Source organism: Sorex fumeus, unplaced genomic scaffold, assembly GCF_029834395.1.
Source record: "Sorex fumeus unplaced genomic scaffold, SorFum_2.1 ptg000044l, whole genome shotgun sequence".
NCBI lineage: Eukaryota > Metazoa > Chordata > Mammalia > Eulipotyphla > Soricidae > Sorex > Sorex fumeus.
This window is the reverse complement of record NW_026606101.1, coordinates 37,505,442-37,517,624: the sequence shown is the minus strand read 5'-3', so window position 1 is coordinate 37,517,624 and position 12,183 is coordinate 37,505,442. Positions and strand designations below refer to the sequence as shown.

General features: G+C 42.8%; 2 protein-coding genes across 4 annotated transcripts in view; both read right to left on the bottom strand.

The window, feature by feature from the left end:
• Nucleotides 1-267: 267 nt before the first annotated feature.
• Nucleotides 268-1,953, bottom strand: SMIM26 (small integral membrane protein 26). Its single transcript, XM_056121871.1, has 2 exons — nt 1,830-1,953; nt 268-879 (listed from the first exon to the last, which is right to left on the bottom strand). Exons 1-2 carry the CDS (start codon nt 1,945-1,947, stop codon nt 710-712), a joined length of 288 nt encoding a protein of 95 aa, XP_055977846.1. The 5' UTR covers nt 1,948-1,953; the 3' UTR covers nt 268-709.
• Nucleotides 1,954-8,286: 6,333 nt separating this feature from the next.
• SEC23B (SEC23 homolog B, COPII coat complex component) overlaps nt 8,287-12,183 on the bottom strand; it is a 46,057-nt gene continuing 42,160 nt past the window's right edge. For all 3 annotated transcript variants that reach the window (XM_056121727.1, XM_056121726.1, XM_056121728.1), the window contains 2 exons: nt 11,954-12,019; nt 8,287-11,490 (listed from right to left, as the gene is read on the bottom strand). In XM_056121727.1, the coding sequence (XP_055977702.1) occupies nt 11,401-11,490; nt 11,954-12,019 (156 nt within the window). In that variant the 3' untranslated portion in view covers nt 8,287-11,400. The remainder of the gene's footprint in view (nt 11,491-11,953; nt 12,020-12,183) is intronic.

The window sequence follows — 12,183 nt, the reverse complement described above, 5'->3', positions numbered from 1 at the left end:
GCCCAAAAGTAGAGAGAGATTATGGGGAATCATGTCTGCCATGGAGGCAGGGGGAGGGTGGGAAAGGGGGGGTATACCGGGGATATTGGTGGTGGGGAATGTGCACTGGTGGAGGGATGGGTGTTGGATCATTGTGTGATTGTAACCCAAACATGAAAGCTTGTAACTATCTCACGGTGATTCAATAAAATTTAAAAAAAAAAAAATATTTACTTCCTCTCTTTCTCCTCTTGCATCTTTCTAAGCAGGTTGCATTCAATAAAAACTATCATGCTTCACTTAAAAATTTCTTACTAAAAAAAAAAGTAACAAATATTCAATTTTGTTTGTTTGGGGCCTACACCTGGTGTTACTCAGGACTTACTCCTGATTCTGTGCTTAGGGATCACTCCTGGCAGTGCTGGTACAGAACAGCAGTCAACTATACAATGTTAGGTCAATGAGTTTCAGAAAACGGAGATTATAGAAAAAAATGAGATTATGCTCAACGTGCAATTTGATTTCAACCTTATTCTCAGGTAAGTAGAGGGGCATCACTTGAAAATTTAAGTTTCCTTTACCCCAGGGAAATATTTATTGGATATTAATAGTGATTCTATTTTACAAAAAAATTCAATACACCTTTTTTCACAAACATAAAATGGAAATCAAGGCATCAATCACATAATATGTTAAACCAAAGTCCTGATTTTGAGAATTCAGCAGTCAGTCATGATTTTGGCCCAGGACCACCAGTCCATGAATTCCAATAGTTGAGAATCCTGTCAGTTACTGGAACAAAATCTTCTCTAGCTGTGACAATTGTTTCCATATAAAACCCCTTGGGTGGGGGCTCAGCTATTTCATTTGTTGAAATATCCTTTTGCTTTACTTCACCGCCTTGAAAAAAAAAACAGAGGAAAAATACCTGAATCATTAATCTTTACATGACAATAGTAATTAAAACCATTAGCAAAGTCTTGGAAATTTATTTCCTTCCCCATATGATTTATCTCCATAGGATTTATTTCTATTCTCAAAATTCTGACACGTTCTTTCCTTAAAAAAAGAATAAAAGAAAGGGAGAAAGAGAAGGAAAGGAAGAAATGACTTTTATAGCATAAAAAAGAAAATGTGTAATATAATCACTATGGACATAGAAATGTTTATAAAATGTTCAATACAAACATTCGCATGGCACACGAACTTTGTGATCATTGATGATGTTCCTCACAAAATGTCATTTTCAGCACGTTTTTACTTAACATTAATTTATGTGCACCTCACATATACAATTACCTTGTTTAAAAGGATATTTAAAATGTCCCATTCAATAGTTTTTAATATATTCAGCTTTGTGTACCCAGCACCACTATTAATTTCGAATATATTCATCCACAAAAAAAATCTGCATGTTTTGTCAATCACTAATATCTCTGTATCTAATAAGAGTTCCAAGTCCATTTCTGAAGGCTGAAAAATTTCCTTTTCCTACCCCAGAAATTGTTAACATTTTAGGCTCTCTTGGTTGCTAGGAGACCTGGAATTATTTGCTCTCCAAAGGCGACCAGGGCTATGTCACAGAAGCATCGCTCAGTTCTCGTCCAGAATCTGAGAAACTCCACCCGGAATCGCACAAAGATTTATGAGAACGTCTTCGTTCAAAATATAACGAGATTTACGTAGCGGATGTAGTGGGTATTTCCCGGGGATTCCATTAGAGCAAATGCTCTGGGCTAGTTCTGCAGAGAAGAACTGCTCGTTCTGCTAGTTCTGGGCTAGTTCTGGGCTAGTTCCTGGCTAGTTAGGCAGAGAAGCGACCAGCAGCGGCCCCGGCCGAAGAACCATACCTGATGGTTTGCTCTCCTTCCGGTTGTAGAAATACAAGGAGCCCAACACTGTCCAGGCGCCCACCGCATAGACCACGGACATGCGCCGGTACCACGACGAGGCCTGATCCACACGCATGATCCGTCTCGGGTTAGACCCAGATCTCAGGGAGGCCAAGGGCGGGGACGGGGCTTCCTGTCCCGGCCAGCCGCCGCCTCCAATGGAATGCCTGCTCTGCTGTCTCTTCCGTCTTGGACTCCAATGCATCCTGGGACATGTAGTTCCGAAATTCACTCTTAGGTGCCTCCGCTTGGCCCTGTGAGGCGGGCTGAGTCTATATAGCCTGTTAGAGGACTCAAATAAGAGATTCTCTTCAGCCAGTGTCTCATTTGCAAGACGCCTTCCTTATGTAGCCTGGTGGGATCTTTAAAGGCCAATTCAATTCTGCCTCCAGCTCTCAGATTTGTGAGGATACCACTTTGTCCTACTGTCCCATGGATCAAGCCAAGGATCCCTACACGCAGACATCAATCTAGCCACTGTGCTCTCCTAGATCTTATGCTCTATTGTCTCCTCAGAGGAATTCCCCATCAATTGCAATCTTTCTTCCCCATATTTTATCCCATTTTCATGATAGTGACTTCTACCCTTCATCATACAGATGCCCATACCTCAGAAACAAAATATTTCCTTGAACTCTGACTGCCACGAGTTTTCCTTTTAGCCATACATTTCCTCAAAACATAATTAGTCTGGGGGTATGGTGCAGCCAGCAGGTCAGTCTGTACCTGTGAGGAGAGTGTATCAGCAGCCTGATGGTACCATCAGCCTTTCAGATACCACTAAATTAGTGCTGTGCCTATGGCCAGACCCCAAAAACTTGGGACCAAGTTTATCAAGAAAGTAAACGGCCAAAAGTTAGGTATGTGGGAGACACACCCACAAACCACCTCCAGCTCAGTTATATAATTGGAGGCATGGCCTCTCTGGTTCCTGATCGAACTGCTTAATGGCCATGATCCCAGAGACTCAGAAACAAATCTCCAAACCCAAAGGCTTTTGGCGGAAATGCGTCCTGTTCCTGCAGTAGGTTACTGGCGCTGGGTCACTCCAGGTGGGAATAGGTTTTGTGCCTTGGCCTGTTCCCCCTGGAGGCCCAGTGACCACCATCCTCCAGAGGCCACTGGACAGTCAGGTTTGCGCCTGCAGTGATGAGACACGTGGAGCCTCACCAGATGGGGGCAGAACTGGCCCTTCCCTTCCCATCCCAATGAGACCCCGAGTCACCGTCTACAAACGGCCTCTCTGGCTCCTGATCAAGCTGCTTAATGGCCATGATCCTAGAGACTCAGAATCACTTAATCACTTAATCACTTAATCCCCGTTATTCATCGATTTATTCGAGCGGGTGCCAGTAACGTCTCCATTCATCCCGGTTGCGTGCTAGCGTAACCCAATGATATCTGTTCGTTCTAGGAACATGCAGAGCTTCAAATCGATAATTTAGGGTCTTGACGAAGAAGTCTGACCATCTTATAGGTGGGCGTCCACATGATCTTTTGATGTCCCGTGGAATCCAATCAGTAATGGCTCTAGTCCAGCGGTTGTCTGTAAACCTCATTACGTGTCCAGCCCATCTGATCTTTGATGTCTTGGCAAATGAGACAGCGTCCCTGATTCTTGAGCGTTGACGAAGATCAGAACTCCAGATTCTATCTCTCATTTGAGTGAATCGTGATATTCCAAGCATAGTTCTTTCGATTCCTCTTTGAGAGACCCGAATAGCGTTCTCATCCTGTTTTCGTAGGGTCCAGGTCTCTGAGGCATATGTTAATGCAGGAAGAATAGTGGAATCAAAGAGATGTGCTCGTAGCTGGAGGTTCTTTGTCCTTTTAGTTATTTCTTCAATGCTCTTGAAGGCATTCCAAGCCGCTCTCTTCCTCCTGCGCAACTCAGGTGCCAGGTCATTCATCATGTTGATTTCTCGACCTAGGTATATATAACTGTTGCATTCGGAGATGGTGGTTCTGTTGAGAGCGAATGGAGCGTCAGGAACAAGGCTGTTTCTCATAAACATTGACTCAGAAACAAATCTCAAAACCCAGCGGCTTTTGTCAGAAATGCATCTGGACCGCATACAAGGTGGCCGCCGCCTCAGATCTTATTGGAAAGCCAGGTATGGCCAGCGGTGATGGGGCAACTGCAGTCTCATGGGAACTGGGGCGGTACAGGCTCGTCCTTCATGCCCTACCGAGGTCACGAGTTGCCCCCCACGAGCGGCTCTCTGGCATGGCCATGGCTCCAGAGGCAAAAGGACTTAGTCCAGAGCCCAGCAGTTTGCGGCAGAAAAGTGAATGGACCATGCATTAAACTACAGCACCATGCCACCCTGGGAGGGAAAGGGTGTTGCTGCCTTTCGCCTCCCTCCCCCCCCCCCCCCCCCCACACACACAGGCAGCAAAGTGGCCACTGCCTCAGAGCTTATTGGAAAGCCAGGTATGAGCCGGCAGTGATGGGGCAACTGCAGTCTCATGGGAAGGGGGGCAGTACAGGCTCGTCCTTCATGCCCTACCAAGGTCATGAGCTGCCCCCCATGAGCGGCTCTCTGGCACAGCCATAACACCAGACGCACAGAAATCAATCTCGTAATTATCTGGCTCTTTGCAGAAATCTAAAATCATTGTATGATTCTCATAACCAACTATAGAAAACAAAGTATTTCACAATGCCTTTTCAGCAATTCTGATTGTTGGGGGGAAAATTCTGAAAAATAATGGTGCAGCTTTTGTTGAAATAATGAATGTAATCAATATAGAGAAGAGTTAAGTAGAAAACATCTGCCTCACAGGCATTGGGAGGAGTGGGAGGGGGCATATTGGGGTTCTTGGTGGTGAAAAATGAGTACTGGTGAAGGGAAAGGTGTTTGATCATTGTATGACTGAGACTTAAACCTGAAAGCTTTGTAACTTTCCCCACAGTTATTCAATAGATAAATATAAGAAGAAAATAAATAAATAAAATTATTTTTAAAAAAAGTAAGGTGGAGTTCATGCCCAGTTCAATCAGCTAATCAGTGGCTGAATAAATACCAGTACTCCTACATAAAAAAATAAAAACATAATTAGTCTACCCTCCACTCCAACAGACTGAATAACGTGAGCGCAAAAGTGATGTACTTGTTAATTGTCACCAACCCGCAGTGACAGTGTCCTTTGGTGCATTCAGGACCTATATACCTTTTCCCCGCTAGTGGATGGAAGAATGGGTTACAGACTGGTGGCCGACTACATTCTTATTGGGATCAGACAGGGCTTACATCGGAAAAGAGAAACCATGCTCCGTAAGGGTGTGTGTGAGGGGACAGGGACTAACGTGGGTTTGATTGAACATAAGTATTAACAAGGGTTTGGTTGAATATAAACATGTAAAGTGCTTCCATCATGGGGAATTCTTCTAAGAGATCCTCCCAGGAGTGGCACTCCATCTCAGGGGATCCAGCATTCTGGATTCTGATCCCCAACATTTACTGAGTGGACATCAGGTACATCGCCATACCAAGAACTACTTTTCAGCCAAAATCAAACTTGATGTTGTGTGCGTGTGTGCATATTATTTCTTCTCCTCTCCTTCCTCCTCTCTTCCTTCTTATTGTCTTGATGATCCCAGGTCATAGTCATGCATGATTGTGATGTTTTCAGGAGATTGTATCAATTTGAGAAATGAAGATTGTAGGTTTACTGCTCCATAAGGGTTGCTGTGGTAGTCATATGTGTGCTCGCCACGTCAACAGTCACATTTCCTGGCAGTGGGGCTTTAATATTAAGCACCATGCCAGCAACTGACTCTGGTTCCATCCTGGACACAGCACATTGTTTCCAGAACCCTGATAGGAAGTGATTTCCCACTTCCTAAACATAGGACCATCAAACCCCCTCAGGATCTCACCATCAGAGTTGCTTCCCTTTGCAGTGCTTGCATATGTGGCTGTTGTGTGTCCAGAACTTGCTTATGGGACCAGAGGTCTCAGAGCTGACAGTGTTGCATTTAGCACATGTGGCAACATGGGGGAACTGAACTCATGCCCATACCCTTGCAAGGCCGGCATTCTAAACCGATGAGATATTTTCCAAGCTCAGATTTTATTTCTAAAGCATTTAACGATGTTTCACAGTTTCAAGAACATTTCTGGTAACGTTAAGGACTCACAATGCCCATACTCTAGAAAAAACAATATTGATAATTGGACTTAGTTTTGCTCCTCAAAAGTCAATGAAAAAATGAAAAACAGTCAAGGAGAGAGATTGAAGAGTAGACTTTGCATGTTTTGCATGTAGGATACCAGGTTCAACTGGCAGCACCGCATTGTCCCCTCAGTAACGCCAAGTGCGCCCCCCATACCAAACAAGTGAAACAAGTCAGATAGTAAAATATTCAAACACATATTCAATAGACTTGTATCAAGATTATGTAACGATCCCTTAAAATTAGATTTAATAAGGCAAACCAACTAAGAAATTGTCAACAAATTCAAACACTTATCAAAAGTAGGCAATAGCCAATAAACATAAGAACATTACAAAACCACAAATAAAATGACCCCATTAAACATATATCAGAATAACTAGAAATTACCTGGAGAATACCAATAGTTGCAAAAATGTAAAGCAATCAGAACTCTCTTTTGTTGCTTCTTGTGGGGCTATACCTGACTGCTCAAAGTTTACTCCTGCTCTGGGCTCAGGGGTCATCCTGGTTGGGCTTGAGTGAACATATGTGATACAAGAGATTGACTCATGGGTTAGTTGTGCGCAAGGCAAACACCTTCCCCCTGTACTATCTCTCAGGTCCAGCAGTCAGAACTCTTACTTATTGGGGACTACCATTTCAAAAAAAATATATAGCTTCTAAACAACTCAAATATTTTATTCCCAGCTGTCCAAAATAAAAGATTATACCTGCACAAAGCTATAAATATGTTCAGTTTTCTTTTGTTGTTTGGGGGCCACACACGGTGATGCTCAGAGGTCACCCGTGGCTCTGTATTCAAGAATTACTGCTGGCGGCGCTCGGGGGCCCATATATGATCCCGGGGATCGAACACGGGTCAGCCATGTTCAAGGCAAGCATCCTTCCTGCTGTACTATCTTTCTGACCTTGGGTGTTCACTTTTATTCCTAAAAACTCTAAAATAGAAGCAATGTAAATATCACCACAGTGATGAACGAAATGGGATAAATCACTCAGCAATGAACTAGAATAGTACTTGCAACCACCAATACTTGGAACAGATTAATTTTAAAAGATTTATGCTAAGTGAAAGAAGCCAGACACAAAATTCTAGCAATCAAATTTATACTGCAGTGAAATTGACAAGTGGAGAAAGGGAAGAACCAAAAGGGGCTCAAGGACACTTTTGTGGAGGGGTAATGGAAATACTTTTTATATTTTGTTTTGCATTGGGGACATACCAATGGTGGAGCTAGGGATTGCTCCCTGCCATGCTAAGGGGACCATGAGGTGCCAGGGAACCGATATAGACCTCTCCTGTGCAAAGCATGTGCTAAGTCCTTTGAGCTCTCCAGTTCCAGGAATGAACTTTATTGACAGTAGGGGTGGCTTCTTAAACATTCACATAGATCAAGATTCAGCTAAGTTGTGGATTTGTTTGGATCCACACTCAGCAGTGCCCAGAGCTTACTCCTAGCTGTGCACTCCTTACTCTGCACTCTGCACTCGTGGCAGGGTTTGGGGGACCATATGGAGACCAAACCTGGGTCAGCCAAATGCAAGTCAAATGCCCTACTCTCTGTACTATCACTCCAGTCCTAAGATTTTTTTAAAGCAGAAAAAATTGGTATTGTTTTAACAAGCAACATTACTCATTATCTAAGTTAAATATTAGTCTTGTTTGCTCCAGGTTCTCCTGAAACTAAATTCGTATTACTGTTAACCTGCTTGGGCATTTCCATTGTTATATCATGTACCCTCCTTAAGCTACTCAGGATAGAACCCAAGGATGCAACCTCCCAACCAGTAACCTTTCCTTCCTTTTCTGTAATACAAAAAATGATCATGACCCACAAATCTTGACTTATCTTCTTGCCTAACATCCCACCCATCAGTTAAGACAACTGCCTCTAAATGAGCCTCCCCTGGACTCCAGCCTCAACCATTCTTGTCTATCCCAGAGTGCTTAAGATCCTTAACTGATCATTTCACCCCTGCTTAAGAAAGATGAGAGCTTCACTTATTTTGATGTTATTTGGCGGGGAGGGGGTAGCATTCACACCAGTGGTACTCTGGGGTCATTCCTAGTAGTGCTTCTAGGACCAGATGAAGTGCCAGGGATCAAACTGGGGTAGACCACATGCAAGGCAAGTACCTCTGAACTCTCTTCTCTCCCATCCCAGTCAGGGGTTTCTGATAGGTCCGATGTGATGTAAAATGGATGAATAAAAATACAGGACAGAGACAATGTGAAGAAAATAAAAGTTTACTCTATAGAGGGCAGAGATCTTAGGAAATTTTGGCCCCTGAGAATGGGGTGTACAAGGAGGCTGGCAGTTACACAGAAAATGCAGATGACTCAACAAGAATCAGTGTCATTTGCCAGCAGTTTTTTCTCTAGCTGGTTACAAGGAGTTAAGACAATTACAGGGACAAGATGTTGATTTCCAAGGCCACTTGTTTCTCTTTACAGGGGAGCCTTTTGATTTACTTTCAGTCTTTCATTTGCTTGGCGATTCGCCTTGTTCCTTCTGTCCTTGTGAGAGACCGATGACAGTTAGTTCCCAAGACTCCATCTGGATAATGTCCTCTCAGTTTTCTTTTTGCCTTCAGGATGGAGGTTCTTCTGGTTCTTCGTTAGGCAAATCTGGTTCAGTGATACCCTCCTGGGATAACTGTTCTCAAGACAACAGGCCCCTCCATGTTCATTTTGAACAGCCTTTGATTCCCTGAAGTAGGACCTGCTTGACCATATGTTATGTTAGAAGAAAGGGGCCACCCACATCTCCCCAGCCCAGTGCCTTAACTCAACATCTTTAAGAGAACACCAGCATAAGTCGTGTCTCTCACATTCATCTGCCAATTTCAGATGAAATATTAGAGGAGGAAATTTCAACCTTAATCTGCATACAGTTTTTGTGTACAGTTTTATGTATGGCCTGGGTTCAACACCCAGCAAAGCATGATCCCCTGAGAACCAAGCAGTAAGGAGTAATGCACTGCTGGGAGTGGTCCCAAAACAAACAAACAAACAAATGTAATCTCCAATAACTCAACACAGAAAACTTTCCAGAATGCAGAGCAGAGTCCAAAAAGGCAGCAACACAATTAAAAGACATAGTCAACCAAGATCCAACGTTCAGTTAAGTTTTCCACAGTACACATTACCTTCTAGTCAGTTATGGAAGTTATTTCTATTTATGTTGTTTTATTTTGGTGTTTGGGTCACACTTAGTGGTGCACAGGGTTTACTCCTAGCTCTGTGTTCAGGGATCACTACCCACTGTATGACTGCTCCATCCCTATTTCTAATTTATTATCAGTCTTTCTTAGAACATCAGATCGTTAATAACTTGAATCTTGGTTTGTATTATACAGTCTCTGATTACCATATCCTCAGTTCTTAGATTACTTTATAAATACAAAATACATATTTGTTCAGAGAATCAAGGAATCAAGTATGGCCCCAAAATTCTTGGGCCTAAACTCAGTATATCTGCCAAGTAAAAAGACCAAATAGATGCAGTGATCTACCTCACATTTATCCTAGAAAGGGGGCTCTCTCAGCTGTTGGTGGGAGGGCCTAGATTTTCAACGGAGGCCCACAAGCCTGATAATTTGATGCACTGGCTTGTGGTGCTCAGGGATCACCATAGATAGACCTGACAGTGCTCAAAGTAGGGTGGAAGGCCAGGCAGGGCCAGGGACCAAACTCAGGGTCCCGAACAAGTGAGGCATGTTCTCTACTGCCCAGAGCTATTTCTTCAGTCCAACTTTCTGTACTCTTTTTAGAAAAATCATTACAGAACAAAGAGATAGTACAGTGGGTAAGGTGCTTGCCTTATCTAAGGTCATCCTAGGTTGGTCAAATCACTGGAGAAAATATTATCTAATGTCACATAAATAATGTTTACATAATCACAAAGATGTTTAGATCATCCATATTAGTTTTCAACCATTAGATTCAGCTGAGACACTTTAGGCCCAAAGGTTAAATCTTACCAAACTTGATAATATAAAAAAGGTATAGTTGATCAAAAGTGAATGATGAAAAAATTTTAATTTCCTCAGTCTATAAAAATGGAAGCTAAAATTAATATATAAAGAAACAAACAAAAAAGAACTTGGAGGGACTAAAGCAATTACCTCTAAAGTGTAGGATCTAGGTTTAGAGATTAGAGGAAATTGTTAAAAGTCTCCTTCCCCCATTTATTAGGGTTCCTGTTTTAACAAGTATATACCTCTTAGAATTAAAAAAAAAAAAGTACAGGTTCAAATTAAATCTTTTGTGTGCCCAGATACGGGCTGGAGCGATAGCACAGCACATAGGGCGTTTGCCTTGCATGCAGCCAACCCGGTCGACCTGAGTTCAATTCCTCTGTCCCTCTCGGAGAGCCTGGCAAGCTACCGAGAGTATCTCACCTGCACGGCCAAGCCTGGAAAGCTACTCGTGATGTATTCGATATGCCAAACACAGTAACAACAAGTCTCACAATGTTACTGGGCCCGCTCGAGCAAATCGATGAACGGGAGGACAGTGACAGTGACAGTGTGCCCAGATAAAAGTGATGTTACTGTTAGAACCACTTATGCCCACCAGCTATTCCCTATATCTTCCTTGGTTAGACTGTTTATTTACAGTATTACACAGTGATGTATTTTATGTGTGTGTGTGTGTACATACACACATACACACTTGTTATTTTGGGGCAATATATGGCTGTACTGATGGCTTACTCCTGGCTCTGCACTCAGGGATCACTCACTCCAGGAAAGGCTCAAGGGACCATACAGGGTGTCGGGAATTGATCCAGGTCAGCTGCCAGCAAGGCAAGCATCCTACCTTCTGTGCTATCTCTCTCTTTTTTTTTTTTTTGCTTTTTGGGTCACACCTGGCGATGCACAGGGGTTACTCCTGGCTCTGTACTCAGGAGTTACTCCTGGCGGTGCTCAGGGGACCATACGGGATGCTGGGAATCGAACCCGGGTCGGCCGTGCAAGGCAAATGCCCTACCCACTGTGCTATCTCTCCAGCCCCCTGTGCTATCTCTCTAGCCCCTGATTAGAATGATTTAACTGTGGCAACAAAATTTATCACCTCTGATTTCCGATAGACTGATATTAGGATACAAAAAGCATAAACATTTACAAGTACCAACATTTATGACCTTCTATGGAAGAAAAAAGGGGACACAGATCAGGAATACAAATAAATTATCATCTTAACAGCTACATACAACACTTCCTTTTTTTTTTTTTAATTAAAATCCACTGGAAAAAATGAGAGGAATGTTAGTAAGACTTTAAGCAACTGTCAACATGAGCTGACAATGTTTGCTTCGATTCCCTGCTCATATCCTCTGCTTAACTGGCACTGGAGACAGCCAGCTTCTTCAAATGGTCCATGAACACCTGCAGGCTGACGTCATCAGTCAAGATGGGAGCTCCCGTTTCCTAGAGTTCAATAATAAGGGTTTATTGGCAAGAGTCTGAAGAGCTGGAGAGAATCCCGAAGTTGCTGAAGCCCTTCCTAACTCAGAAACATACACAAGTGTCGCTGTCTTCTGCAAGGACTCCCACCACTCCACCCTCTACCAGCTCATTTCTCTACCTGAAGAAAATCTGGGGAAAAGATCAGAGGAGAGAGACTAAGGGTGAGATGAAGAACATGTTTTTGTCCTGCACTCCCCAGAGGAAGAGAAATATGCTGTGTTCTTGGGCCTTCACCTGTCACTACTGCAAACTGCAGAAGGGAATTCACACAGAAGGGGTGCTCCTGCCCTGCAATACCCTCACCCTCCACTACAATAAAGGTTTTTGGCAAAATAGTTAAGTTTTTCTGTCCCTGAACCAAAAGGAATCTAGTTTCTAGCATTTAAAAACAAGTGTTAAAAAAAGCAGTCTGACAATTTCTTACCTGTCCCCAAGCATACAGATTATTATGTGTTTGAGATGGGTTCACCTTGGATAGAAGGAATCGAGCCTTAAAAAAATAAAAAATTAAGAATAAAAATTAGCATTAATAGAACTGGGGGAAAGTGTTTACTTTTATTCTGTTAAATTTGATTTTTTTTTAAAAAACTACATATGAACCTGTCTTTTATACTTTCAGCCCAACCACACTCCATTTATTAGGGTTCCTGAAAC

Bases quoted from the DNA above. Each gene is read 5' to 3' on its own strand.
- SMIM26 (XM_056121871.1), bottom strand. From the start codon at position 1,947: ATGCGTGTGGATCAGGCCTCGTCGTGGTACCGGCGCATGTCCGTGGTC. The intron at 880-1,829 runs GTATGGTTCTTC...TTTTTTTTCAAG, and splicing joins GAAGGAGAGCAAACCATCAG to GCGGTGAAGTAAAGCAAAAG.